Source organism: Henckelia pumila, chromosome 3 (genome assembly GCF_033568475.1).
Source record: "Henckelia pumila isolate YLH828 chromosome 3, ASM3356847v2, whole genome shotgun sequence".
NCBI classification, from domain to species: domain Eukaryota; kingdom Viridiplantae; phylum Streptophyta; class Magnoliopsida; order Lamiales; family Gesneriaceae; genus Henckelia; species Henckelia pumila.
This window is the reverse complement of record NC_133122.1, coordinates 191,699,010-191,726,342: the sequence shown is the minus strand read 5'-3', so window position 1 is coordinate 191,726,342 and position 27,333 is coordinate 191,699,010. Positions and strand designations below refer to the sequence as shown.

Here is a 27,333-nt window from a genome sequence, read left to right as displayed (position 1 = left end):
CGTGAAATGGCAAACAAGCGGTGAAAAGCATAACAATAAATAATTTATTTATATTTATATAATATTAAGGGAAAATTGTTTTTTTTCAATTATGTAGGTTTGTCACTTTGAGATTTTGGTCTTTTATGTTTCCAAATTTCAGTTTTAGTCGCTATCTTTATTATTATTTTTAGGAGTAATTTTAGTCTTTTCCCGATGTGCCGTTGATGCGGCACCAGGGGCGGCCCTCCCAGGGCCCCACCTTGATAAGGGCCCCCGATTGTTTTTAAAAAATTAGTATTTAAATTAATATTCAAATAAATTTAATTAATTAATAGTGATATAACAAAATAAAGAAATCGTGAATAAGTTTTTATGACAAAAATCTTGATCCAAATGAGTTAAATCACCACAAACTGTCATGGTTCACTAACTCTATTTAATTTCTATTTCTTTTCCTTATGCGGCCCTCCAACCAATTTAATCTATACACAAAAATTTATCGCATACCTCTGTTGTATCATAGATATATAGACATAATGTCAAGTTTTTCTTACTTATTATTAATTTATTAAAGCATATTGATTACTCATATTGCAGGTTGTGAAATTGAGTAATTTTACAAAATTAATGGTAGAATTTTTCTTTACATTTTTTCATTTATTAATCGATTGTTGCTTCATTATTTTATTAATTTATATTACACTAATTTATTATCTCTCTCCTATATATGTATATTTTTGTTAGTATTTGACTTCATTATTTAGTACTATTTTACATTGTTTACGAATTTAGTTAAATAGTTTCATTCTTGCACAAATATTCAGGGCGCATCCACACCCCCTGTGAAAAATCTAAAAGACATAAAATCCCCTGTGTAAAATTAATAGCATGTTAGACCCTATGTTTTAAAAAAATTATCATAAAAACTCCTATGAGAGGGTATAAATGTGCCCGAGTTTGTATAACATAGTGGTGAAAATATGCTACATTTTAAAAAACTGAGGGATGCAATGCCTATTAATATTTTTTAAGGGGTTTTATGCCTTTTAAACTTTTCACAGGGGGTGTGGATGCAATTAACCCCAAATATTCATCATAAAATCTCAAGAAATGAAGACTTTGTTTTAAAAAATGCAATGAGAGTGAATTCTAAATAATATTGGTTACATTATTAATGAAAAAAGATCATATTTTTAACTTCGTTTCGTATCACATTTTTCTCATGACCGTCCATATGTGGCACCAATGCCGTGCTGATATGGAGCTGACATGTAAAATATCACATAAGCATTTTTGAAGAAAAATACTAAAATTGCCAAAAATCGGAATATCATGGATTAAAACTGAAACATGAAAACATAAAGAAACGAAATCAAAAAGCGATAAATATACATTATTAAAATTACAATTTTCATAATATTAATATAATATAAACAATTATAAATAAGTGAACTGTGTGGAAGAGCCCCCTCAATAAAGGTTACACCCTATTGTATGTAGTAGGTGGACGAACTAGCGATTTTTCGAATTATTTTTATATATAATTATTTTATTGGAAAAAGTGTAAAATTTCCACCAAGTTCTCAGAAGAAGTTGTACAATTTATTACGTAAATATAATAATTATATCATTTGGCATCGGCTCATCAAATTCAATGTAGAGAGAGGCGTTATTGGGCCTCCAATATAATATGAAATGAGATAATATTTTATATGCATTTAAATCCAACCAAACTTCTAAGAACACCTAAACCAATAATACGATTATTCTTATTGGAGATCCTTCGAGTCCGAGACACCTGTCGGACAAAAGGCAATTAAACCAATAACTTGAAGCCACAAGAGTTCGCGTAGAATTAAAATACTGTTATATTTTTTAAAAAATATTAAAAAATTTATATACAAAAAACAATAATTTATTATTATGAGATATAATATATCATATTTTAAGGACCGTGTTTGCTTTTATTTATTATGTTTATTGAACTCTTACTTTTTGAAATATATACATATTTTTGAAAGAAAGTGTTTTATGTTAGATAGATCAATTATGTTTATATTTATAATAAAAAATAATTTTTTTAATGAGTAACTTAAAAAATAGTTGTCTCATAAAGTTGACTCGTGAAACAGTTTCACGTGAGTTTTTGTGTTTTCGAAATATAATCTCACATACAAATAGTTGTATGAAAGTATACTTGCTACTTTTGGAATTAGAAAATGAAACTAAAATCAGTTTTCTGGAAAAATAATAGAAACAACATATGTGATAAGGTGTGATTCAAATATGTAATAAAATCCAACGAAAGCAAATCACCAGTCTCTCACCCAATGTTTTAAGGGGAAAAAAATATTTGTTAGATTCTTGTTAAAATGTCCGAATTGAATTGATGGAATATATAACGCATTAATAATGGTCAATATTTTTCGGTCCAACACATGTTATGATAAAAAAAAAATTTATATATTAAAAAATTTTAAATATGAATAGTTATAAAAAAAAATTAAAATTTATGGAATATGAGCCAATGAGTGAGTACTAGTGAATGAAAAATATTTTGATTAAAAAAACCAAAAACTAAAGTGGTGACTCAGACTCACACATATGCCATAATTCCCCTAGAATTCCACATGGCTTCTCCGTTTCTCAATACAAAGAAAATGACAGAAGAAACCCAAAGAAGCCAATACATATTCCTCTGCGAATTGAAACTCAAAATATTTCAGATGAAAATCAATCAGCGAGAGTAGTCAGAAATAAAGACAAAACCAAATTAACCAGAGCAACCCATTTCTTTCAATCTGTTCTGAAAGCAGAGATGGTGGAAGTGGATAATATGAAGAAGGTGGTGCTGGAATGGGTGCTGGAATCTACAGGAGGGGACATTGCAGGGAAAATGGGCCAGATTTTGGGGCTAATCAAGATGTTTTTTTTTGTTCCATTGCTCAGAATCTGTCTGTACATTTGCTTGTTCTTGTCACTGTTGTTGTCTCTGGAGTGGATTCATTTGATGATCGTGAAAGTTGTGGTGAAGCTGTTGGGGAAGAAACCGGACAAGAGATACAAGTTCGAGGAGATTAAGGATGATTTGGAAGGTGGGAGTGAAGCTTTCCCATTGGTTCTTGTTCAGATACCCATAGCCAATGAAGTTGAGGTCTGTATTTTTTATTATTTATTATTTTTAACACTCTCATTTATGGTTTTTTGTTTGTGTTTTTTTTTAATAAAATTTTAGCCCTCGGTTTGTCAAAAGTTTACGAATTGAGCCTTTTACTTTTTATAACAGTCCGCCAACCTGGTACCCAGATTTTTATCTACTTGTTATCATCAAAACTTATGTAATTGGATCGATCGTCTCACTTCTCACAATATTGAGACAGATCAAAAATATTTTTTTTAATTTCACAGACCGGGTTTAACTTTACGGATATGGATATAGATTCGTGAGAACCTACTCATTTTTTATTGACCTTTTTTTTTTTCCTTCCTTGAAGTAATATTTATTGACCTGGTTTTTAAAACGCATCGATTGGTTGATTGTTATGAAAGAGAACTGAAGGCTTCTGGTTTGTTACCATTTAATAAATCGCGGGCTAATATGTAATATCTCATAAATTTTGAGGGAAATAACAAGAAAGTTTTTTTTTATATATATTTAAAGAAGTTATTAGTCGACGTCTTTTTGGGTAAAAAAGGCAAACAAATTTTTTTTTTTTTTTTTTTTTTGTAAGTAGAAAAGTTATTTCAATAATCACACTTGAAGTTGGAACTTGTAGTGGTGATGCTTCCATCCGTGACTTTCGGACTTTCGGTTTTCTACTCGAGATCGCCTTTCTTGGTATTTCTTTTTTTTTTTTTTTAAATGTTGTTATTATGATGAATTTGTTGAGAATACACATGTGACACCATTAAAAAATTATTATTATTATGAATAAAATGTGTAATTAATTAAGAATTTGTGTATTGGGGAAGGGCAGGTTTACAAGCTCTCAATTGGTGCAGCGTGTAAGCTCTCGTGGCCTACGGATAGGCTAATAATTCAAGTTCTCGACGACTCCTCCGATCAAACAACCAAGGTACTTGCCTATATATTAATTGTCGCCTAATTTCTGAAACAATTAAAAAGAAACATTATCACAATTAATAAAACTAATCGAATCACTCTATTTGAGGTAATGGGGTTCGCTTTTGAGTGATACATGACAGGTAGTGTTTGCAAATACTTTAAAAAAATGATTATGGATTTTTTTTATTACAAAATTTGAGCATTTGCAAAACACTAGCTACCATCTTCCCTCGTGTGTTGATTTCAGAAAACTTTCCGCCAAAACGTTTCTGGTTGGGCATATAAGTGATTGGAAGTATTTGCAAAAGAATATATCTAATTAAATCGGACAAAACCCACATAATTATTGTTTGTAAATATTTTCTTAGAGTTTTTCACTTTAGACAGAGTAAACATGGTACTTAAAGTTGTATTTATTTTGGCATTACATATTTATTTTGTAGGATATAATTGAGAAAGAATGTACAAGGTGGGAAAATGAGGGTATTAATATTACATACCAAGCCAGAGACACCAGAGAGGGTTACAAGGCGGGAGCTCTTAAAATGGGCATGGAGCAAGATTATGTCAAACAATGTGAATATGTTGCCTTATTCGACGTCGATTTTCAACCCGAACCGGACTTTTTGAGGCGAACCATTCCATTTCTCGTGCACAACCCTGAACTCGGCCTTGTGCAAACTCGTTGGAGATTTGGTAAGTCGATGGAGTCTGTAAATTTTCACCAAACGATACGATATTTTTTTTTTTGAATACGTATCTTATACGAAATTAGATCAACGAATATTTTTCTTTCCTGAATGGAGATTCGTTTTGACGCACATGGAGGGTCCCTTGGATTTTTGTTTTGTTTTTTCAATTTCCAGTTTGTTGTTTAATACGATTTTAAATATATTTATATATTTGGCTATTTTTCAGTGAACGCAGATGCATGCTTGTTGACAAGATTGCAGGAAATGTCATTGGACTTCCATTTCAAATTTGAACAAGAAGTGGGTTCCTCTGGTTATGGATTTTTCGGATTCAACGGTGAGTAGTTATTTAATTTTAATTTACGATTGTTGTTATATTCATTATATAAAGTTGACAAATATAACGGCTGAATATCCAAAGAGCACATAATTTTGAAGGAATAATTACAATTTTAGCTTTTTTGTTTTTTACAATATATTTTGATATATATGTTATGTTTTTATTGGTCAATTTTGTGGGTTTGGGGCCCACATGGATGAACAATAAAAAAATAACACGCCACCCATGGGTACTATGCGCATGGACTTCCCTCTCTGTCACATGCTTACTTCTAAAAAAAATGTTTTTTAAAAACATTAACTTTTGTGATCAAACACTATTTTGTTTGAGACATTGGGGGTGGGGGTTCTAGGGTCTTGAACTCAAGACCTCTCCCATTTTTGGGAGATTGATGCTTCTAGTTTAATTGATTTCTCCAATAAATAACAAACAATTAACAAGTACAGGAAGTGGTGGAATATGGAGAATTAACGCAATGAATGACGCTGGTGGATGGGATTGGAGAACCACAGCTGAGGATATGGATCTTTCTGTGCGGGCTGCACTCCAGGGTTGGGAATTTCTTTACCTTGGAGATATTCAGGTTCATACATACATTCATTTAACATTTTTATTGTATTGCTAGCCCGTTTCGTCGGCTCTAATTAATAATCTTTAATGCTATTTAATCTCATTTGGACCTTGTTTATTTTATTTTTATGCCGAATAACATAATTATAGTGATGATCTTTTCATATATATACTTTCAATGAATTACATAAAACAGGTGAAAAGTGAACTTCCGAGTTCAATTAAAGCCTACCGTTCTCAGCAGCATCGATGGTTTTGTGCTCCAGCCAACTTGTTCAGGACCACTCTATTTCAAATTGCTATTAACAAGGTTTGTTTGGGCTCGATATATAAATTAATTACTTTTATTTCCGGAAAAATTATAAATCTAGCAATTAATTACATTTTTTTTTTGAAACGAAAATCTGATAAGTGTTTCCTAAAAGCTCTATCAAACACTACATTTAAAATAATTGGATTTTGTGAGTCATCGACTCTAGAGATCACGTACGGGTTCAAATTCCACTTGCTACGTGTGATGTTTGGTTAGTTAATTAAGTTAGATTTAGTTTAATCTCCCGCCCCGTTTGTATATCATTTGGATTTTGAAAGAGTACTTGATTTTATTTGTGGCAGCTAATATACCATATTATTATTTTTTTTAATTTTATTTTATTTGATTTTACAGAAGGTATCACTAAAGAAGAAGCTTTACATGATACTAAGTTTCTTCTTTGTCCGAAAGACCGTCGGACATGTCTTTGTATTCTTGTTTTATTGTGTGGTTTTGCCATTGACGATTTTGTTCCCGGAAGTCGTTCTCCGGAAAGACGGAGCCATTGTCGCTCCTTGCATCATCACGGCGCTTAACACTCTTATCGGAACTCCAAGGTATGGTATTCATAGTATATTTTGTTGTTTGCTTCTTATGCCACTAAAAAGTTTTGGCTGTTTTTTTTTTTTTAAAATTATTATTTATTTATTAAAAAACAATTAAAAACTTCCTATCAAATGAAATATATATTTTTTAAACCGAGTACTTCTCGAGAGTCAGATTGACCTTTAATTAATTTTCTATTTCTCCATTTTCAGGTCACTCTATCTTATATTACATTGGATCCTCTTCGAAACCGCCATGTCTTTCCGTCGAACAAAGGCTATATTCGTCGGGTTGTTCCGAGCTAAAAGTGTTAACGAATGGGTTGTCACCGAGAAGCGTGGAGACTCACTAAACAATAAAACCAACATTGATTCAACTACACCAAAACATAATGCAGTACGAGCCAAAGCCTTGAAAGAGAGGTGATTTTATTTATAACTATGTGAATAAATTGAATTGTGTTTTCAATTGGATTAACTTAAGTGTTATTGGTATGCAAATCTATATATATTAGAAAATATAAAATTAGTTGATAAATTTCTCCCATGTTTCAGAATATTGCTACCGGAGCTGGGGATCGCGGTGTTTCTATTAGCAATTGGATGCTATGGCTTCTTCTACGGAAAAGAATACTATTATTATGTATACATGTTCCTGCAAGTTATCTTCTTAACACTTGCTGGATTTAGTTGCTTCGGCCTCAAAAATATGTGATGATCTTTAATTATCATAGCATACACAATTTTATCCTAGAATTGTACATGCTAGTATGCTGTGTTTGACCTTGGGTGGCTCAAAAAAGATTGAATTTGAGGGAGGTATAGAGGTATAGACATTAAAAAATTTATTATTCTCAATAATAATTTTTATTTTCGAAAGTACTTGTTTTCTGGCATTATCATTGGAACATTAGAAGGCATCTCAATTCTGAATCACATTTTGAATTGAAAAAACTAGAATTAATTAATTAGTATGTGAAATGGTGGATTTGTTTATATCAGGAAATTTTATGAGAAATCATTGAATATGTTTATTAAGAATGTAATGCCACGGTTTTATCTAATGCTCATCAATTGTATTAATTAGCTGCAAAATATATAATTTTTTTATTATAATTGAGGTTTAATCATCATATATTCTGATACTTTAAGGTACATTAACCATGAGGAACTAAATTTATTCACTGCAAATAATAGATATATCATATATGTTATGGAAATGGCTAAGAATTGAACTTTGTTGAATGTGAATCGTCATGTCACTATTCCAACAAAAAATGACATTGCTAATATATATCAAATTTTTATTTAAATGACAAAAATTCAAACTATATCGATGTACATGATGATTCTGCTGATTTTTCCACAGAAATAAAAACAACGAGTCAGCACATGTATATTGAAACTTTATTACAGAAATAAACCTCACAAAAAATACTTAAAAACAAATTAATCAACATATATATTTATGACAACAATACTCCAAATTTAATTCCTGAAGCAACAATATTTCATGAATATTGAAGTAGAACATCAATAATCCAAATTCCATTTGCATTCCTTGTGCCAATTTCGAAAAACATTCTGCATGGAAAAATTGGTCGCATGATCAATTGTACCTGATCAACACATCATTGAAACAATTTATCTATTTGAAAGAATATCGAAACTAATAATGAAATATTTGAATATATAAACTAATAATTTGAACAAATCAGGCTAATATATTAAATTAAGTGTAAAAATTGGTGGCATGATCAATTGTACGTACCTGATCAACACATCATTGAAAGTGAATATCATCCCAATCCACGGAGATATTTGTGATATGGGAAATATAGGCCCACTGAGAACGGTAGCCTACGCTGCTCGGAGTCCTCAAAGTCTCCCCAATAAGTTCACACGAAAGAATATCTAATGTTTTCAATTTGGTGAGGTATTGCAAGCAGCTGAGATCCATTAGCTTCTCACAATCGTACACCTCCAAATGGTTTAGGGACGACATGTTGGAAAACCATTGTGGCAAAGCTTCGATTCCGAAATGATACAAAGATAAGTAGGTGAGAGCTGTGAGATGCCGCAGCTGATCAGGGAGAGACTTCCAATCCGGCATTCCTATTAACCTTAATTCGCGAAGCTGAGAGTGGATCTCACGTAGGCCTTTGAGAGTTTCATTCGCAAATGTTTCTTTTGAGAAGGGACCAATCTCTAATCTTTTCAATCCTCCAGGATTCTCCATCGACAATGTACGTAGCATTTCACTTGGCAACCCGGCCAACATCGGGCATTCGGTAATTTCCAAATGCGAAAGACGAGAGATGGAGTAGTCAGTGGTTTGACATTGAATTGAGGCCAGGTTAGAGCAAGTTATTATTCTTAAGTCGCGAAGGGACTTGATCAGGGCATCCGAGAGTTGGACTTGCCTTAGGTTGTTGCAGCTTTCTATCTTTAGACTTTGGAGACATGGATTGTTGTCAGGAGGAAGGGAAGTGAGATCTGAATTTTCGACAACGGACAGTTCCTCTAGGGAGCTTGAATTACTACATAACGTTGTTAATGGTACTTCGCTCTTAACATACCAAAACTCCAATTTTCTCAGAGATGGAAAAGCATGACTTGGAACGGTCATCAATTCTCCGCAAGACGAAATTTGCAGACATTCAAGTTTGGGGAATGCTGTTGCCCCCGCTTCTTCATCCCACTCGGTAAGATTATCCATTTCAAGTAGCTCAAACCGTTCCAGTGCCGGAAATGGCACACCAGCTCCTCTACTTGAATATTCTTCATGATAAAATGAGGGGCCGATGGATGTCACGTTTCTGAGTCCATCCACTATCAAGATCTTGAGAAGTGGTAGATGACCTAGTGTTGGCATTTCTTGGCACTTTCTGCAGTCTTTCAAGAAAATCTCGACAAGTTTGGGGAAATTCATCTTCATTGTCCAAGCTGGAAACTTATCTCCGTCGAAATTTCTAATGACCAAACGCTTTAAATTCTGATGAGGTTGGAGACCTTCCAAAACTTCATCATCATTGTTGTTGCCTTCCCTCGTCTCTCGTCGACTCCACTCAAACTTTAAAGAGAGTAAATTTTGCTTCTCAACTAAACATGCTCCCATGGCTTCTGCTTTCCCTCTCACTTCTTCAAGATTTCTTATCGCAACTTCTCCCTGTAGATTCTTTAAATTTCTCAACTCACCAATTTTAAGTCCCTCCTCGTTGCCAACAATAAAAATGCTTAATGTTCGAAGACAAGTCAGCTTTCCAACTTCAAGAGGCATTCTCTTCAAAGACAAAAGAACACCGAGAACAAGGTGTCTCAACCCAACTAATATCTTCAACCGATCTGGAAGCTCTATCAGTCTATCACAATTTTCTAGCCTTAAAGTTTGCAAATTGAAAAGTTTGCAGAAAGAATCTGGTAATTTTTTAATATGAGTGAAACTCAAATCAAGAAATCTCAAATGTATTAGCTTGTCGATCGAGCTTGTCAATTCTTCAGTATCTGAACCACATAGATTAAGAACATGCAAGTATTTGCAATCTAGAAACATATTAGTAATGCGGTTGCATCCTTTCAGAAACAAAGTTCGCACATAAATTGCTTGCTCCTTCTTTACGTCATGTTCCTCGTCAACTGCGAGATATCTAACTCGAGAAATAACATTTTCTGCGTTATGAGGTTTTACCCCCGCAACCGAACAAGATAGGTCATGAACAAGATCATGCATCTTGCTATACTTGATTCTACCATAGTCATCCTTTTCTGGTTCGTGTAGGAAAAAGTTTTGCAACAAAATATTGTAAACATCGTCGCCACAACTCTCCATATCCCTATCACTGCTTCCAAAAAGAAATCCTTCGGCCATCCAAAGTTGGATTAATCGGTTTCTCCATATTTGTTTTCCCTTGGAAAAAATGGAGCAATATGCAAAGCATTTTTTAAGTGATGAAGATGGTAATCGGTCGAAGCTGACCTTTAATACTTTGGAAACAACATCATCATTGGGATTGAAATTTGAACTGTCGAGAAACGATCTCCAATAATCACTTTCCTTCCCTCGTAAACTCCCCCCGATCACATTGGCCGCTAATGGCAGACCTTGACATCTACAAGCAATCTCCTTCCCAATAGCCTCAAATTCCTCGGGCACTTGCAGGCTACAGAAAGTTCTTGCCTTAATTATCTTCCAACAATCGTCATCGGATAAAATGGGTAAAGAAGGAACATCTAGTGTTTTCAAAATTGATGCCACATTTTGATCTCGAGTGGTCACGATTATGAAATTTCCTTTACTTGAGCTGATTCCCTGGACACAATTCTTGAATTTGTCCCATTCATGTTTTTCATCATTCAGATAATCATCAAGCACAAACAAATATCTTGCATCCTTCAGCTTCGATTGAAGCTGTTTCATGATTGCTTCCTCCCCCGATGATTCACGGTCAGATACCCCGGACAAGGATTCCAAGAATTTGATGAGTAAACCTTTGTTGTCGATTTTCTTTGATACACTAACCCAAATCCTTTGATTAAAATGCGTCTCTATCCTCAGATCATTGAAAGTTTTCCTAGCCAAAGTAGTCTTTCCCAATCCTCCCATCCCAACGATGGGAACCACCGAAACCTCTAATTCATTAGCAGACTTGATGATAACATCAACAATTTGGGATGCAACATCATCTCTACCTATAAAAATGGGATCAACTGCAATGGAATTAGTTTCCATCACAGGAGGAATATAATTAGCTGAAACGGCTAATCTCTCCTGAAGACCAAAGCTTCTGGCATCTTCGTTAACATTTTTGAATTTGGTATTCAAGTCCTTGATTTTGTGACCCATTTCACGACGAAAGGCCACATGACCGAGGGAAGAAAAGGAGAAGGAGCAGCATACCTTCAGCTTCATTTGGCTCTCGATCTCATCCTTCCGACGAAGGATCTCGTAGTTGAACTCCTCCAGCAAGTTGTCCGCTTCGTAGGCGACATCCTCCAGATCATACAGCCATAGCTTCACGGAACTATCGTTTTCAATGTCCCGCTCCGACGCATCGTTCAAGAACGTCTGAATCTTTTTCAATGTTTTGTCCAGCCTTTTCAAATCATCCTTGAAACCCCGAAAGAGGCTGATTTCTTCCGCAGCAAGAGCCAACAGCTTCTCCAACAACATTTTAACAGCAGCATCAACAACTATTTCGGCCATCGATCTCCGGTTTAATTTGTTGCAGTTCGATCAGTGTGTGCGTGGAAATTCACGATTGTTGACTTTAAATTGCACTTGACAGCTTGGGGTCACATGCCACATCGTTGGGTGACTTTAATTATTAACTTTATATGATATAAAGATTCCTTCTAAATTATTGACAAAAAAGAAATGGTTACAGGTTACGTTTTCCTTATTCATCCAACATTATCTTTTATTTTATTTTTATTTGAAGTCAACGTTTTTAGTAGTGACTATATATTTTTAAGAGACATTTGAATTACAATTTTTTTTTTTATCATTTAACGTTCTTACTTTGTGTAATTTGTCATTTTTATGATATATTTATATTTTTAAATATCAAGTTTAATGATATTTAATTAAAAGTATAAATATGAAGAATTAAATGTTCGTCGATTTTTATTATAATTGAATGACTTGATATTTTTTAAAAAATAAAAGGATAAATCAAATTGGATGTGATCAAATCTCTTGGTAGCTCAAATACAAATGGAATTAACTATAAAAATTACTAGCAACCGTGCAGACGTACTGTCTGTGCAAGATAATAAATAAATTGTTCGAAAAAGTAGGCAATATTAAATAACACACAAAACTTTTAATTTTTATTTTCGACTTTAATGATCGGCTAAAAAAATATTAAGGAGATAAAAATAAAAAAATTTCAATCAATGTGTTTGTGGAAGTTCATGATTGTTGACTTTAAATTGCACGAGACAGCTTCGGATCACAATGCCAAATGACATCATTGGGTGACTTTAATTACTAGAAAAGGGACCTTTGACAGTCCAAGAAAATTTGAAAGAGGATCTACAATACCAAAAGTTCCTATTCGCCATAGTGGATACCATGGAGACAAAGATCCATGGCATATGTCAAAGTCCAGTGGTCCATTTTCAGGTCACTCTATCTTATATTACATTGGATCCTCTTTGAAACCGCGATGTCTGTCCGTCGAACAAAGGCTATATTCGTCGGGTTGTTCCGAGCTAAAAATGTCAACGAATGGGTTGTCACCGAGAAGCGTGGAGACTCACTAAACAATAAAACCAACATTGATTCAACTACACCAAAACATAATGCAGTACGAGCCAAAGCCTTGAAATTAAAAAGAGGTGATTTTATTTATAACTATGTAAATAAACTGTGTTTTCAATTGGATTACCATAAGTGTTATTGATATGCAAATCTATATAAGAAAATATAAAATTAGTTGATAAATTTCTCCCATGTTTCAGAATATTGCTACCGGAGCTCGGGATCGCGGTGTTTCTATTAGCAGTTGGATGCTATGGCTTCTTCTACGGAAAAGAATACTATTATTATGTATACATGTTCCTGCAAGTAATCTTCTTAACACTTGCTGGATTTAGTTGCTTCGGCCTCAAAAATATGTGATGATCTTTAATTATCATAGCATACACGATTTTATCCTAGAATTGTACATGTTAGTATGCTGTGTTTGAGCTTGGGTGGCTCAAGAAAGATTGAATTTGAGAGAGATATAGACATTAAGAAATTTATTATTCTCAATAATATTTTTTTTTTCGAAAGCAATTGTTTTCTAGCATTATCATTGGAACGTTAGAAGGCATTTCAAGTCTGAATCACATCTTGAAGTTAAAAAACTAGAGTTAATTAATTAGTATGTGAAATGGTGGATTTGTTTATATCAGGAGATTTTATGAGAAATCATTGAATATGTTTATTAAGAATGTAATGCCCCGGTTTTGTGGTCTAATGGCTAATGCTCATCAATTGTATTAATTAGCTGCAAAATATATAATTTTTTTTTGTTACTTGAGGTTTAATCATGAGGAACCAAATTTATTCACTGCAAATAATAGATATATGTTATGGAAATGGTTAAGAACTTTGTTGAATGTGAATCGTCATGTCACTATTCCGACAAAAAAAATGACATTTGCTAATATATATCAAATTTTTATTTAAATGGCAAAAATTCAAAATATATTGACGGATAATTTTTTTTGGACCTCTCATATTGTCTCATAAATTTGAAAAGTTATCAAATAAAGTAATCAAATGAATAAGATGATCAACAGATAATTTTTTATGGAAAAAAACACTTGGTGTTGCGCTTACCCGCACATCAGAGTATCCAATTCCGACATGAAGATGTTGTCTAGCTTGGAGAAACCCCAAATGAATTAAAACCTATATAAGTCTGCAAAATGAATTGAACAAAAATTAGTTTACACCGCACAAATATTTTAAATTTTTTTTTAAAAAATTAAATCAATGACAAAAATTAGGGGCGAAGAATCCGCCAAGAAGAACAAAAATTGTAACTAAATTTCCATTAAAATTAACGTTATTGAAAAACTTAAAAAAATAATCATAAAACTCAACCTATATATAGTCCGTTTTACGCAAGCTTGATTAAAAACAAATCTAATGAGATATAAATACAACATCACTATTTTTTCCTCCCTACAAATAAAACATATATAATATCATAAAATTTTTTAAAAAAAAATCCTTTAGAATATATAGAAACTAATAATGAACTAGCTATTTGAATATCGAAACTAATAATTTGAACAAATCACGCTAATATATTTAATTGATAGAACGGGTAAAGAAGGAACATCCAGTGTTTTCACAATTGATGCCACATTTTGATGTCGAGTGGTCACGATTATGAAATTTCCTTTGCTGGAGCTGATTCCCTGAACACAATTCTTGAAGTTGTCCCATTCATATTTTCCATCATTCAGAAAATCATCAAGCACAAGCAAATATCTTGCATCCTTCAGCACCGATCGAAGCTGTTTCATGATAGCTTCCTCCCCCAATGATTCACCATCAGATACCCCAGACAAGGATTGCAAGACTTTGATGAGTAAACCTGTTTTGTCTATTTTCTTTGAGACACTGACCCAAATCCTATGATTAAAATGCTGCTCTATCCTTGGATTGTTGAAAGTCTTCCTAGCCAGAGTCGTCTTTCCCAATCCTCCCATTCCAACAATGGGAGCCACCGAAACCTCTGATTCATCAACAGATTTGATGATAACATCAACAATTTGGAATGCACCATCATCTCTACCAATAAAAATGGGATCAAATGCCATGGAATTAGTTTCCATCACAGGAGGAATATAATTAGCCGCACCGGCTACTTTCTCCTGAAGACCATAATCTCTGGCTTCTTCGTTAACATTTTTAAATTTGGTATTCAAGTCCTTGATTTTATGACCCTTTTCACGACGAAAAGACACATGACCGGGGGAAGAAACGGAGAAGGAGCAACATACCTTCTGCTTCACTTGGCTCTCGATCTCAACCTTCCGACGAACGATCTCGTAGTTGAACTCGTCCAGCAAGTTGTCGGCTTCATAGGTGACATCCTCCAGACTGCACAGCCACCGCTTCACTGGAAGATCCTTTTCAATGTCCCGCTCCAACGCATTGTTCAAAAACATCCGAGTCATTTCCAATTTCCCCTCCAACATTTTCAAATCATTCTTGAAACCCCGAAACAGGCTGATCTCCTCCTCAGCAAGAGAGACCAGCTTTTCCAGTAGCAATGAAACAGCAGCACCGACAAATATTTCAGCCATCTCCGGTTTGTTTTGTTGTAGTTTGATCAGTGTAAGAAAATTAATATTCCACAATTCAAAAAAAAAATAAAAATTAATATTCCACGAGACAGCTTGAGGTCCCATGCAACATTATTGGCTTTTGGCGCCGTCTCGGCTTTAATTATCAACTTTATAATTTTTGACAAAGGAAAAAAAAAAATCAAGAAGAAAAAGCTAATGGTTCTACTTATTCTGTTTTTCATCTAACATTATCTTCTAATTTTTTTGAAAAGATATAACACGAGACATCCAACAGCCAGGGGTCCCATGCAACATCATTATTATTTTTTTGAATCTGTTATTTATACATAGAAATGTTAAAAATATATGATGAGCAAAAGTTTTTTGTTGTGAAAAAAAATATTTTCATTGCGTTTGAATTGTGATTGTCACTTCGATTTTCGGAAGGAGATGAACTTTATATTGTACACATATAATTCTTCAAATTCCAAACTTTCACTCATATAACTAATTTATAATAACATAAATATATTTTTTAATTTATATATATTTAGAATTTATTGCTGAATTTTTAAAGGGTAAAATATAAACCATGACACGGTTATTGGATTATGATTTATCAGAGCATTTTATGAAAATTATTCCCTACAGTTTCCGATTCCATTAACACGGGCGGGATAAATGTAACACCACTAAAATGATAGAGGTTTAGTCGAAAACTTTAAATTTAATTTTACTCCTACTATTCTTTTAGAAATGTTTATACAATAACAATGAATGACTTAATTACACTATAACATGAATTTTTTTTTATTTAAAACTCTCCTAAAAAGACCTTACGACATATTGTCATATTGAGCATTACGTCTACAAGTCATAAAAACACATAAGATATATTTCTAAATTAGTAAAAAATATAATAAAGAAATAACAAAAAATAGTATAATTTGTATGGTATTTTGGAGGACACTTGTTAACACAAGGCTTGGAAAAGTGCCAAGATACTTGTGACTCATCTCATCAGAATTGAATAAGCAATAAAAATTCCTACATTTGTGATTAGAGGTATTGATCGGTCGGTTTGGTTTTAATTTATTTAATTTCAAATCGGTTTTCCGATTTTCTGTTTATGAAAAATGTAATCCGAAGTCAAACCTTTCTACTTCGGTTCGGTTCGATTTTTGTACTATAACAGACCGGTTTATACGGTTCGGTTTGGTCGGTTTGATCATTAATAATACATAATACAATAAAATAAACATAAATTTCATCCAACATGTAATTTAAATACCCCAATACACAACTTAAAGTTATAGTCATATAGTGAAGAAAAAAAATAACAAACAATACAAGGACAAACATCCAACCACAATCTTATAATATTTTTAAAAAAACAAAATAAATTTTGATATCATTATTCTGATTTTGATAAAATTATTAAAATTAATAATATAAATACATTGCAAAATATAATATGTTTTTACATGATCTCTTGGTAAAAACTTAAAAAAAAAAGTTTAAATAACTTTTATAAACAACAATCAACTAAAAATTACATAAACAACAATCAACTAAAAATTATTCGATTAAAATGATTATTCATTCACTAAATATCTTCTCATAACATATATAATATAAATAAAATTATTAATTTAAATCAATTTTGGTTTTCTCGGTCGATTCGGTTTTGACATATATAATCCAAAATCGATATTCAAAATAAACTTCGGTTTTAATATTTATATTTTAATTACAAAATACGTTTTTTGGTTCGATTCGGTCTTTGATTTTTTCAGTTTAGATTTTTGGTTTTTTCAGTATCCAAAATATGAACACCCGTATTAGTGATAAAATTTTGCAGAGAATTGCTCGGTGAGAAATAGTGAAATAGTATGATATTTTTCATTAAAAAATTATTATAATGGTGCAAAAAAGTGTTTCTGCATAAATTAAAGTGTTATTTAGCGAAGAGTTCCAGTAGACCAAGTGAGGATAAGTTTCGTTATTGTAGTTTAGTACATTATATAACTATCAAGATTTTGTCTAAATGATTTGACATATAAGAACGTTTTTTTTTTCAGTTTTAAGAGCGGTTTTCCACCGGTCTTAAACTTTTACCAATGGTTATCAGATCGTTCCTATTATCATCTTATCCAGAAACATATCGTTAATGTGTTCGGTCTTATCTTCTTTGAGAAACAAAGTTCGAAGATAAATTGTTTGCTCCTTCTTCATGTCATGTTCCTGTGATATATCTTACTCGAAAAATAACATTTTATTCCTTACGAGGTTTTGCCCCCACAACCAAAGAAGATAGGTGATGAACAAGATCATGCATTTTGTTAGACTTGATCTTACCATATTGATCTTTTACTGCTTCATGTAGAATTTTTTTTTTCAATAACATATTTTAAACATTCTCGTCATTACTCTCCATATCAATATCACTTCTTTCCAATAGAAATCTTTCGGCCATCCAAAGTTGGATTAATCGCTTTCTCCTTATTTCTTCCACACTGGGAAAAATGGATCATTATACAAAACATTTTTTAAGCAATGAAGATGGTAATCGGTTGATTCTCAACTTTAATGCTTTGAGAACAACAACTTCACTGGGATTAGAATTTGAACTCTCGTAAAACTCCATTAATAATTTTCTTCTCTCGTAATCTTCCCCCGACCACATTGGCTGCTAGTGGTAGACCTTGACATCCAGAAGCAATCTCCTTCCCAATAGCCTCAAATTCCTCGGGCACTTGAAGTTTAGGGAAAGTTTTTGTCTTAGTATCTCCCAACAATCATAATCGGATAAAACTGGTAAAGACAAAACACCCAATGTTTTCACAATTGGTGCCACAATCTTATCTCGAGTGGTCACGATTATGAGATTTCCTTTGCCTGAGTTGACTCTCTGAACACAATTCCTGAAGTTGTGACATTCATGTTTTTCATCATTCAAATAATCATCAAACACAAACAAATATCCTGTATCCATCAGCTTTGATGCAAGCTTTTGGATGATAGCTTCCTCCCTCGTTGATCATACATCCACAACTTCACGGAACGATCATTTTGAACGTCCCTATCCTACTCATCGTTCAAGAACTTTTTAATCATTTTCAATGTTTTTTTCCAGCATTTTTAAAACATTAATGAGACCCCAAAAAAGGTTGAACTCTTCCGCAGCTACAACGAGCACCTTCCCCACCAGCATTTGAAAAGTAACATCGACAACTATTTCAGCCATCTCCGGTTGTCACGCCCCAAAACCGGGCCTAGTTGATATCGGCGTTGTTTAACATTTCGAATTGAAAAACAACAAGCCACGTAGTATAGATAACAGCCTTCAACCAGTCTTTTACATAACCAAATATGTCTTTACAAAATAGGAAATACGACAATAGCGGAAGCGACAAAATAATAGAAAATAACTACTAATAAAACTTCAACTTGATCACCAGGGGTGGTGGCGGCGGCGGAGGGTTCCCTTCATTGTTGTTGTTGCGGTTTCTATAGCGTGGGTTACGATTGTTGCGTACTGGTCTCTCGTCCATGTCCTACATACGTAAAAGTTTCTAAGATTCTGATAGATTTATGGATTAGAAAAACATCTTAACAAGTTGAACACATAGGTAAACAAAAGACCATTCATTGAATTTCAGAATAACAACCAAATTGAACTAACAACTGATAGTTTTGGAATTGAAAGCAACAACTGAATTGGAAATAAGTGACAAGAAAACATAGCTGAATAAAAACTAATGCATCCATAATAATCTAAGTCTATAACTTCTCCATCCCCCAGAACATCGGCGACCACCTCCTCAACCTCAATATCTTCCGGATCTTCCTCCGGATCCTCCTCAGGTTCCTCCTCGGAATCCTCTTCTTGCAGTTGATTCACGGCCTGGAGTAGAATGACATTATGATTATTCAAGTTTGCCACTGTACCCTGCAATTGCTGGACTTGAGCTTCCAGCTGCTGGATGCGATCTCGCATCTGTTGACGACGCTGCCCATGTTCTGCACAAGACTGCTGCCCCAACTGCTTCTCATACTCCACTTGTTTAGTCAAGTGGCTAACAACACTAGACAACTCTGCTATGGTGTCCTGTGCTGTCCCCATTCTGTCCTTGGTCTGCTTATGCTCTATCTCAGCTGCCTCCATTTTTCCTTTCGTTTTGTTATGCTCTTCCTCAGTCTTAATCACTTGGTTGCGCAAAGCTTCTTCACGGAAGTGATTAAGGTCCATGTCATCACGGAGATATATGTTATCCCCCCTCACTTTTTCTAACTCATAGAAGTACTTGTTGGCCCTCTTCTCCCATTCTTGTTGCTCACGCCTAGCAAGGACAACCTTAGCGCAAAGTCGAGTAATCTTATGCTTCTGGTTATCAATAACCAGTTGCTTCGTGCGAAAGATGGAATGGGCACGGGTACGAGGAAAATTGGGCGCCATTTACTGAAAGAAAACAAATGGAAAGGCAAGGCTTAGAACAAAATATCATAAATCAGCAAATACACAACACATGAATAGTTTGCAATAATTACAAACGAAACGGGACTGTTCGGAAAAATTTTCCAAAAAAAGAAAATTTTGAGATTTTTAATTGAGATGATAGTATCAATTGTGAGGATCGTGACACAATCGACGGAATTAGAATTCGAGTTTTTTATAAAAAGTTATAAGCATTCTAAATCTTTCCTAAAACGACAAAAACGCGATTTCGGAGGCCTAAACGAAGGAATTCGGCCAAAATACGAGTTACATCACAACAAAATGTAATTTTGTGGTGACTTTGATCTGTGAGATCGTTTCGGAGGGAACTACATTGGCCCTTTGGCCTACTATGAGAAAATGTCCAAAAATTTTCCTAAGGAATTCCCACCCGGATTATGAACCTGGCGGCTCTGATACCACAAAAATGTCACGCCCCGAAACCGGGCCTAGTTGACATCGGCGTTGTTTAACATTTTGAATTGAAAAACAACAAGCCACGTAGTATAGATAACAACCTTCAACCAGTCTTTTACATAACCAAATATGTCTTTACAAAATAGGAAATACGACAATAGCGGAAACAACAAAATAATAGGAAATAACTACTAATAAAACTTCAACTTGATCACCAACCCCAGAATGCATATTGTTCATCCTCTTCTAAATTTTCTTCGGTATCTGGGGAGGAAAGTAAGGGAGTGAGTGTTTTGGGAAACACTCAGCAAGTGGGGGCCGATCGAGCGCGATAAACACCAAAATATATTTACATGTACTCATGTATATTTCATAATCTCGAAACAAAATAAGCATGCTGAATTTGAACAAATACGAAGCAAATATTGCACTGTTAATTATATCATTTTTCGTGGTTCTACTGATCAGTCCCCTATATGTTACTCCTCTAAGGGGCGAGGCCAAAGGAACGGTTATTATAACCCACCGCATCAGGGCCATATCAAATCAAATCAAATCGTCGGAAATTCCTTAACCATTTCTAAATCAACTCTTAACAGTGCATCTCAAATATTTCCAAATAATTCTAACATGCTTCAAATAATATCACGAATAGCCAATAAATAATATACATCAAAGTTAAACGAATATTATCATGCCGATCGAATTTTCAAAAGTATAAGTATTTATGTTATAAAACTTAACTCACACGCAAAAATAAATATAAGTATAGAAACTTATATCACACAAAAGAAAGGTAGAAGCCCACTTACCGTATTCGATTTCTAAAAAAATCGTGTAGGAGTAAATATTATTGGAGAGCCTCGACTGGAGTAAAAATTCAAATAGATTCACGGCAACAATCTGCTCGATCTTAAGGAAATAAGCTTCTCAACTTTGGACAGAAAGTGCAACTCCTAGCTCGACTTAGGTGATGCCTCTTGAATTGAACCCAACCACTTTCTTCCTTAGATTATTGTAGGTTACTTCTCGAACTTGGGCAGACCACAAAGCTTCAGAAATGAGCAAAAACTTTCTCTCGAAATGGACAGAAATTCCTTCAAAAATGGATAGAAAGTTTACTTCGAAACGATGCCGACTTTTTCCGAGTTTTCTGGAAACTTTGAAGATCAACACCGAGCAGAGATTTTCGAGTTTCAAACTCCTGCTATTAAGTTTCGAATTTAGGAAGGAGATAGGCTCAAAATTTGGACAGAAACATGATCTCAGATTTTTGCTTACTGGTTTTCGAAGATAGCCAAAATAATCCTTCCGATACGATGCCGAATTCTTTGAGGATTCTGGGCAGCAACTTAATCCTTTGAATTGCTCGATTCAATCGCTGCTATTGATCCGTAAAATGGGCAAAAATCCGCTTCTTGAATCCTTGCTAATCGACTGCAATTCGATGCTTAAAGCTTGAAATGAACAGAAATGAACAGAAATGAATGAAACTCAAAGCTTGAAAAAAATGTTGTTGCTGTTCGAGTATGGAGTGTTGGAGGGATCGAAATTGGTGTGTTTCCCATCAGCTCAATCCATAATTTATAGGCTTCAAGTAGCTACTGAAAAGCCTCCCATGATCAGTCATTTAACCTCCATAATAATCATTTAATCACCAATACATGACTGTTACACTAGCTGTTAAAATTCTTCAGTTTCAGATTTGAAAAGTTCTCTGCCTTCACTCCTTCGGTTATGGTTCATGCCTTCACTCCTTATGTTATGGCTCATCTGAAACAACCCTAATCTCTCTAATAAATAAATATGCGGAATTTTTTTTTTTTTATACTACTAAATAAATATATGTACATATATGCCCATACATATATGCACAGAATAATTAAAATAAATACACGACTAAATAAATGAATAATTAAATACTTAAGAAAAATGCATTCTTTTAAATAACCATCTGAGTCAAAACAATAATTAAAAATATACTGCATAAATAAAATAATTAAAATGTATCATGACAACATGCACGGTGACTCAGAAGCTGTCACGGTCACGGGGCTACTGCAGCGCTGCTCATACATCCTCACCACCAGTAGGAGTAACCTGCTCCTCTACGTACTCACCTGCACCATAACAGTGTAGTGAGCCTAGAGGCCCAACATGCATACTAACAAGGGTTTAAAAATAATTTAAATCAATTTAATACTAATACATACATATACATGAATGAGCATGCTTAAAAATTACATAACATAACTTACTTAAATAAACATAAATAACATAATACATAACATACATACTTGAGTTGTTGAGCATTTATTTTCTTAACATCGAATGGTCCTATCCGTAAGTGTGACCCATAGTGCGACTGATCAGTCTAAGAAACCATCGTACGAGGCTGGTGGCGAACCACCCATACATAAATGGCAGAAACTGCCCATACATAAATGGCAGAAACTGCCCATACATAAATGGCCACACTACTTCAATTTCCACCTAAAATATTTTATTTGCTCAACCATAGAAATTAAATCATAGCATAAAAATTGATTTCATGAATGCATGTACTTAAATAAATTGTGTGTCCTTCATATATATTTAATTTAATTTTCTTACTAACATATAAATATTAAAATAACTTAAATGCATAAAAATAATTAAATATATAATCAGGACACATGCAATTTTCTCATGGATTGATACAGCTGCTGGCCCTAGACATGCAAGCCCATTAACTTAAGACTTGGCCCATAAATCAACCAAAGCCCAAAAATAAATAAATAACCCAAAATAAATTAATGGAACCCAAAATAAATTAAATGGTACTAATTAAATTTTTGGGAATTTAATTAGTCCATTTAATTCCTAATTAACTTAAAGACTTAAAAATAAAAATACCCGAGCCCAATTAAAATAACCCGGACCCGGACCCACTTAACTTAACCCATCTTATTTTAGACCCGACCCGGACCATTTGACCCGACCCGGATCCACCAAAAAACCCTAGAACCCGAAACCCGACTTACCTTCTTCCCCTACGCCTCGGCCGCACGAGCAGCAGGCCTTCCCGGCCTGCTGTAGCCCAGCTCCGGCCACCGTGGCCGGAGCCCCGCCGACAGGACCTCCCCAGGGTCCTGCCGGTTCGAACCATAACCAGCCCCCGACCCCATGCACCCTGAATAGCCCAAGCCGAACCCCTTCTCCCGTAACCCTAGTCTGCGCAGCCCCATAGCTCCTTTTCTGAAAAGCCGTTCGGCCGTGGTTTCTAGCCCCAACCCAACCATGGCCGACTCATCTAGACATCCTAGGGACCCCGTAGGACCTAGCCAGCAGCCCCCTTCAAGCCATGGATGACTAAAACGTGAGCATGAAACAAGACAAGTCAAAACCGAGAGCATTAATGAAGAAAATTCGAAAAGCTTGCTGTCAAATGATAAAATTCTGATGTTACACACCCACACGCGTACATTCACTGATATAGATTTGAAAAGTGAAGAAAAACATGCCTTAATACCGATTTATAGAGTTAGAAACGTGTACGACGGGCTTCGGGACGACGGGACGACGACGGGATGCCTTGGCTTGCTTGGAACCTTCGAAATAATGGCTATGGTGTTCTTGGAGGTTGGTTCAGTGAAGAAGACGATGGAGGTGACGGCTGATGCTAGGAGAGAAAGAGTGATCGGCTAAGGTAGGGTTTTTAGGTAGAATAGGTTTTATTTATTAGGTTAATTAGAATATAGGTTAAATAATTAAATATAAAAAGGTTTTAAATAATTAATATATAACTTAAACTCTTAATTAAACTTTAGAAATCTGATAACATAAAATAAATCTCGAAATATTAATTTAGGGGAATTTTAAAAATACTAAAAGTCAATATTTTGGCTAATTTTGGATAAAAATGACCCCTAAAATTAAATAAAATTAAATACTTAAAATTTTGAGATAATAAAACTCAAAATAATATTTTAAGGCTCCAAAAAGCTCATAAAATAATTTGGGTGGAAAGTTGTCATCTCGTCCGTCCACGATCCCGTCTACGTGATTAAATAATAAAAATACTAAAAATCATAAAAATCACTAATTATGGGTTAAATGCTTAAAAATAAATTAAATCATGCATAAATAATTCACATAATTATTTAACCCATAAATCATAAATTTAAATAATTAAATATCCTAATTATGCAGGCGGATTTATGTAATTAAAAATATCGGGTGTTACAATTCTCCCCCCCTTAAATTGAATTTCGTCCTCGAAATTAAAGTACTTACCCGAACAACTCCGGATAGCGAGTCCTCATATCCTCCTCGGTCTCCCAAGTAGCTTCCTCCTCCGAGTGATTCAGCCACTGGACTCTGACCATCGGTATGACCCGCGTCCTAAGCCTCCGCTCCTCTCTAGCCAAGATCCGCACTGGTCTCTCCTCGTACACAAGATCTGGTGGCAACTGTAAGGGCTCGAAATCCAACACATGCGACGGGTTGGAGACATATCTCCGAAGCATGGATACATGGAAAACGTCGTGCACTGCCGCTAGCCCTGGAGGTAGAGCTAAACGATAGGCCAACGTGCCAACTCGCTCCAAGATCTCGAATGGCCCTATATACCTCGGATTAAGCTTGCCTCTCCGCCCAAAACGCGCTACTCCCTTCATAGGTGACACCTTCAGAAATACGTGATCACCTACTGCGAACTCCAAATCGCGTCGTCTGGCATCTGCATAACTCTTCTGCCGACTCTGCGCAGTCCTCATCCTATCTCGAATCTGCGTCACGATGTCAGCTGTCTGCTGCACAATCTCTGGACCCAACAAAATCCTCTCACCAACCTCATCCCAATGCACAGGAGATCTGCATCTCCTCCCATAAAGTGCTGCATAAGGAGCCATACCTATAGACGACTGAAAGCTGTTGTTATAGGTAAACTCCACTAATGGCAGTCTAGTCTCCCAAGATCCTCGAAAATCGATGACACAAGCTCTCAAAAGATCCTCGAGAACCTGGATCACTCTCTCGGACTGACCATCTGTCTGGGGATGAAATGCTGTACTGAACAAAAGTCTAGTCCCCAAAGCTGTGTGCAGACTCTTCCAAAACGCTGAGGTGAACCTCGGATCTCTGTCTGACACGATAGACACTGGTATGCCATGCAGTCTAACAATCTCTCTGATGTAAAGCTCTGCATACTGTGTCAAAGTGTAAGTAGTTCTTACCGGCAAGAAATGAGCTGACTTGGTGAGTCTATCCACAATCACCCAAATCGCTGTACACCCTCTGGTACTCCTCGGTAAGCCAACCACAAAGTCCATCGTAATATTCTCCCACTTCCATTTTGGAATAGGGAGAGGTCTAAGAAGTCCTGCTGGACGCTGATGCTCTGCTTTGACTTGCTGACAAGTCAAGCACTCTGACACCACTCTCCCGATGTCACTCTTCATCCCAGGCCACCAATACAATAATTGCAAGTCTCGGTACATCTTCGTACTTCCGGGGTGAATGGAGTACGGAGATGCATGAGCCTCTGCTAGAATCTCGGCTCTCAACTGATCAACGTTCGGTACCCACATCCTCCCACGGTACTGAACGATGCCATCCTCCACTGTATACAAGAGATTACCTCTAGCCTCATCTCTCTGTCTCCATCGGTGTAGCTCCTCATCAGTGGACTGTCCCTCTCTAATCCGATCTCGCAAAACTGGCTGCACCGTCAACACTGACAAGCTCGGTGCATGGCCGCTCGGATAGCACTCCAAACCAAATCTCTGAATCTCGGTCTGTAGTGGTAACCAGATCGCAAATCGATCTTGGAGAATACCGAAGCTTCCTGCAACTGATCGAATAAATCCTCTATCCTCGGTAGTGGATACTTATTCTTCACTGTGACTCTGTTGAGCTCTCGGTAGTCGATGCACAATCTCATGCTGCCGTCCTTCTTCTTCACAAACAACACTGGAGCTCCCCATGGAGAAAAGCTAGGACGAACAAAACCCTTCTCCAACAGCTCCTGAATCTGCTCCTTCAACTCTCTCATCTCTGTAGGAGCAAGTCGATACGGTGCCTTAGAGATAGGCACAGTATCCGGCAACAACTCGATACTGAACTCCACCTCTCTCACTGGTGGAACTCCTGCAACATCGTCAGGAAAAACATCTGGATAGTCACGTACCACCTCTATATCTGATAAAGATCTGCTAGAAACGTCTGAGGTAGTGACCACACTAGCAAGAAATCCCTGACATCCATGGCGCAATAATTTCCTCGCACGAACAAGTGATATCATCTGAGGAATACTGCTAGACTGAGATGCAAAGAAAGTAAACATCTCACCTCCCGCTGGCTTTACTGACACTGTCCTACGTCGGAAATCAATCGAAGCTCCATTAACTGATAGCCAGTCCATACCCAAAATCAAGTCAAACCCGGTCAATGGAAGAACCACTAGATCTGCTCGAATGGAGTGTCCCTGCAACTCCAATTCCAGATCCCTGATGACACTAGTGGTAGTGATAGTCTGTCCGGATGGCATGGTAACATCGTAACCACAGTCGACAACCTCCGGTGTAATGCCTATCCGTCTGATAAAATCTCGGGAGATAAACGAATGCGTGGCTCCTGAATCTAGCAACGCAAACGTGGAGTTGCCTCCAACTAGAATTCTCCCGGTGATCAAGGAGGTATCTGGGTCAGCCTCCTCTGCCTGCATTACATATACTCGCCCACTGACGTTCTGCCTCTGCGGGCAGTTGGCAATCTGATGCCCCGGCTCTTTGCAACGCTAGCAGACTCCTGCTCCCATAAGACACTGCCCGAAATGCATCTTCTGACACTTCGGACATACTGGATATCTCCCTGGAGTAGGGGCCCCGCCCCTAGTCTGCTGCTGTGGCTTCCCCTGAGGCCTCTGCTGATTCGGGCCCTTAGATGGCCCTGTAAACTGTTTCTTCGCAGGAGGCTGCGAAAATGGTCGCTGATACCCTGTCTGCAGAAACTGCCTCTTACCCTGCTGCTCTCTCTGTATCTCTCTCCGTCCCTCCTCGGAACGCAAGGCCCTGCTGAATGCAGACTCATATGTAAAGACGTCTGCCATACGCACGTCATGCCTGATCTCAGCCTT

General features: G+C 35.7%; 4 protein-coding genes across 9 annotated transcripts in view; 2 read left to right on the top strand and 2 right to left on the bottom strand.

The window, feature by feature from the left end:
* LOC140892485 (glucomannan 4-beta-mannosyltransferase 2-like) overlaps positions 1 to 13,335 on the top strand; it is a 32,553-nt gene extending 19,218 nt beyond the window's left edge. Inside the window, exon 10 of the mRNA XM_073301397.1 lies at positions 13,015 to 13,335. Coding sequence (XP_073157498.1) covers positions 13,015 to 13,130 — 116 coding nt within the window. The 3' untranslated portion in view covers positions 13,131 to 13,335. The remainder of the gene's footprint in view (positions 1 to 13,014) is intronic.
* On the top strand, positions 2,623 to 7,346 carry LOC140892486 (glucomannan 4-beta-mannosyltransferase 9-like). Of its 2 annotated transcripts, XM_073301400.1 has the most exons (10): positions 3,046 to 3,136; positions 3,759 to 3,820; positions 3,960 to 4,058; positions 4,492 to 4,744; positions 4,967 to 5,077; positions 5,527 to 5,663; positions 5,847 to 5,960; positions 6,318 to 6,520; positions 6,722 to 6,931; positions 7,064 to 7,346. In XM_073301400.1, the coding sequence occupies exons 2-10, from the start codon at positions 3,764 to 3,766 to the stop codon at positions 7,221 to 7,223; spliced, it is 1,344 nt and encodes a 447-aa protein (XP_073157501.1). In that variant the 5' UTR covers positions 3,046 to 3,136; positions 3,759 to 3,763; the 3' UTR covers positions 7,224 to 7,346. The 2 variants fall into 2 exon arrangements, with proteins under 2 accessions (XP_073157500.1, XP_073157501.1); XM_073301399.1 differs by lacking the exon at positions 3,759 to 3,820 and having other exon boundaries at positions 2,623 to 3,136.
* On the bottom strand, positions 7,853 to 11,766 carry LOC140892483 (putative disease resistance protein RGA3). 2 transcript variants are annotated; one of them, XM_073301391.1, is made up of 2 exons: positions 8,280 to 11,766; positions 7,853 to 8,127 (listed from the first exon to the last, which is right to left on the bottom strand). In XM_073301391.1, the coding sequence occupies exon 1, from the start codon at positions 11,709 to 11,711 to the stop codon at positions 8,292 to 8,294; it is 3,420 nt and encodes a 1,139-aa protein (XP_073157492.1). In that variant the 5' UTR covers positions 11,712 to 11,766; the 3' UTR covers positions 7,853 to 8,127; positions 8,280 to 8,291. The 2 variants fall into 2 exon arrangements, with proteins under 2 accessions (XP_073157492.1, XP_073157493.1); XM_073301392.1 differs by having other exon boundaries at positions 7,853 to 8,092.
* On the bottom strand, positions 12,420 to 15,328 carry LOC140892487 (putative disease resistance protein RGA1). 4 transcript variants are annotated; one of them, XM_073301402.1, is made up of 3 exons: positions 15,014 to 15,328; positions 13,839 to 13,920; positions 12,420 to 12,768 (listed from the first exon to the last, which is right to left on the bottom strand). In XM_073301402.1, exons 1-2 carry the CDS (start codon positions 15,317 to 15,319, stop codon positions 13,879 to 13,881), a joined length of 348 nt encoding a protein of 115 aa, XP_073157503.1. In that variant the 5' UTR covers positions 15,320 to 15,328; the 3' UTR covers positions 12,420 to 12,768; positions 13,839 to 13,878. The 4 variants fall into 4 exon arrangements, with proteins under 4 accessions (XP_073157503.1, XP_073157504.1, XP_073157505.1 ...); XM_073301403.1 differs by having other exon boundaries at positions 12,420 to 12,721; XM_073301404.1 differs by lacking the exons at positions 12,420 to 12,768; positions 13,839 to 13,920 and adding an exon at positions 13,928 to 14,801.
* Between the last annotated feature and the right edge of the window lie 12,005 nt (positions 15,329 to 27,333).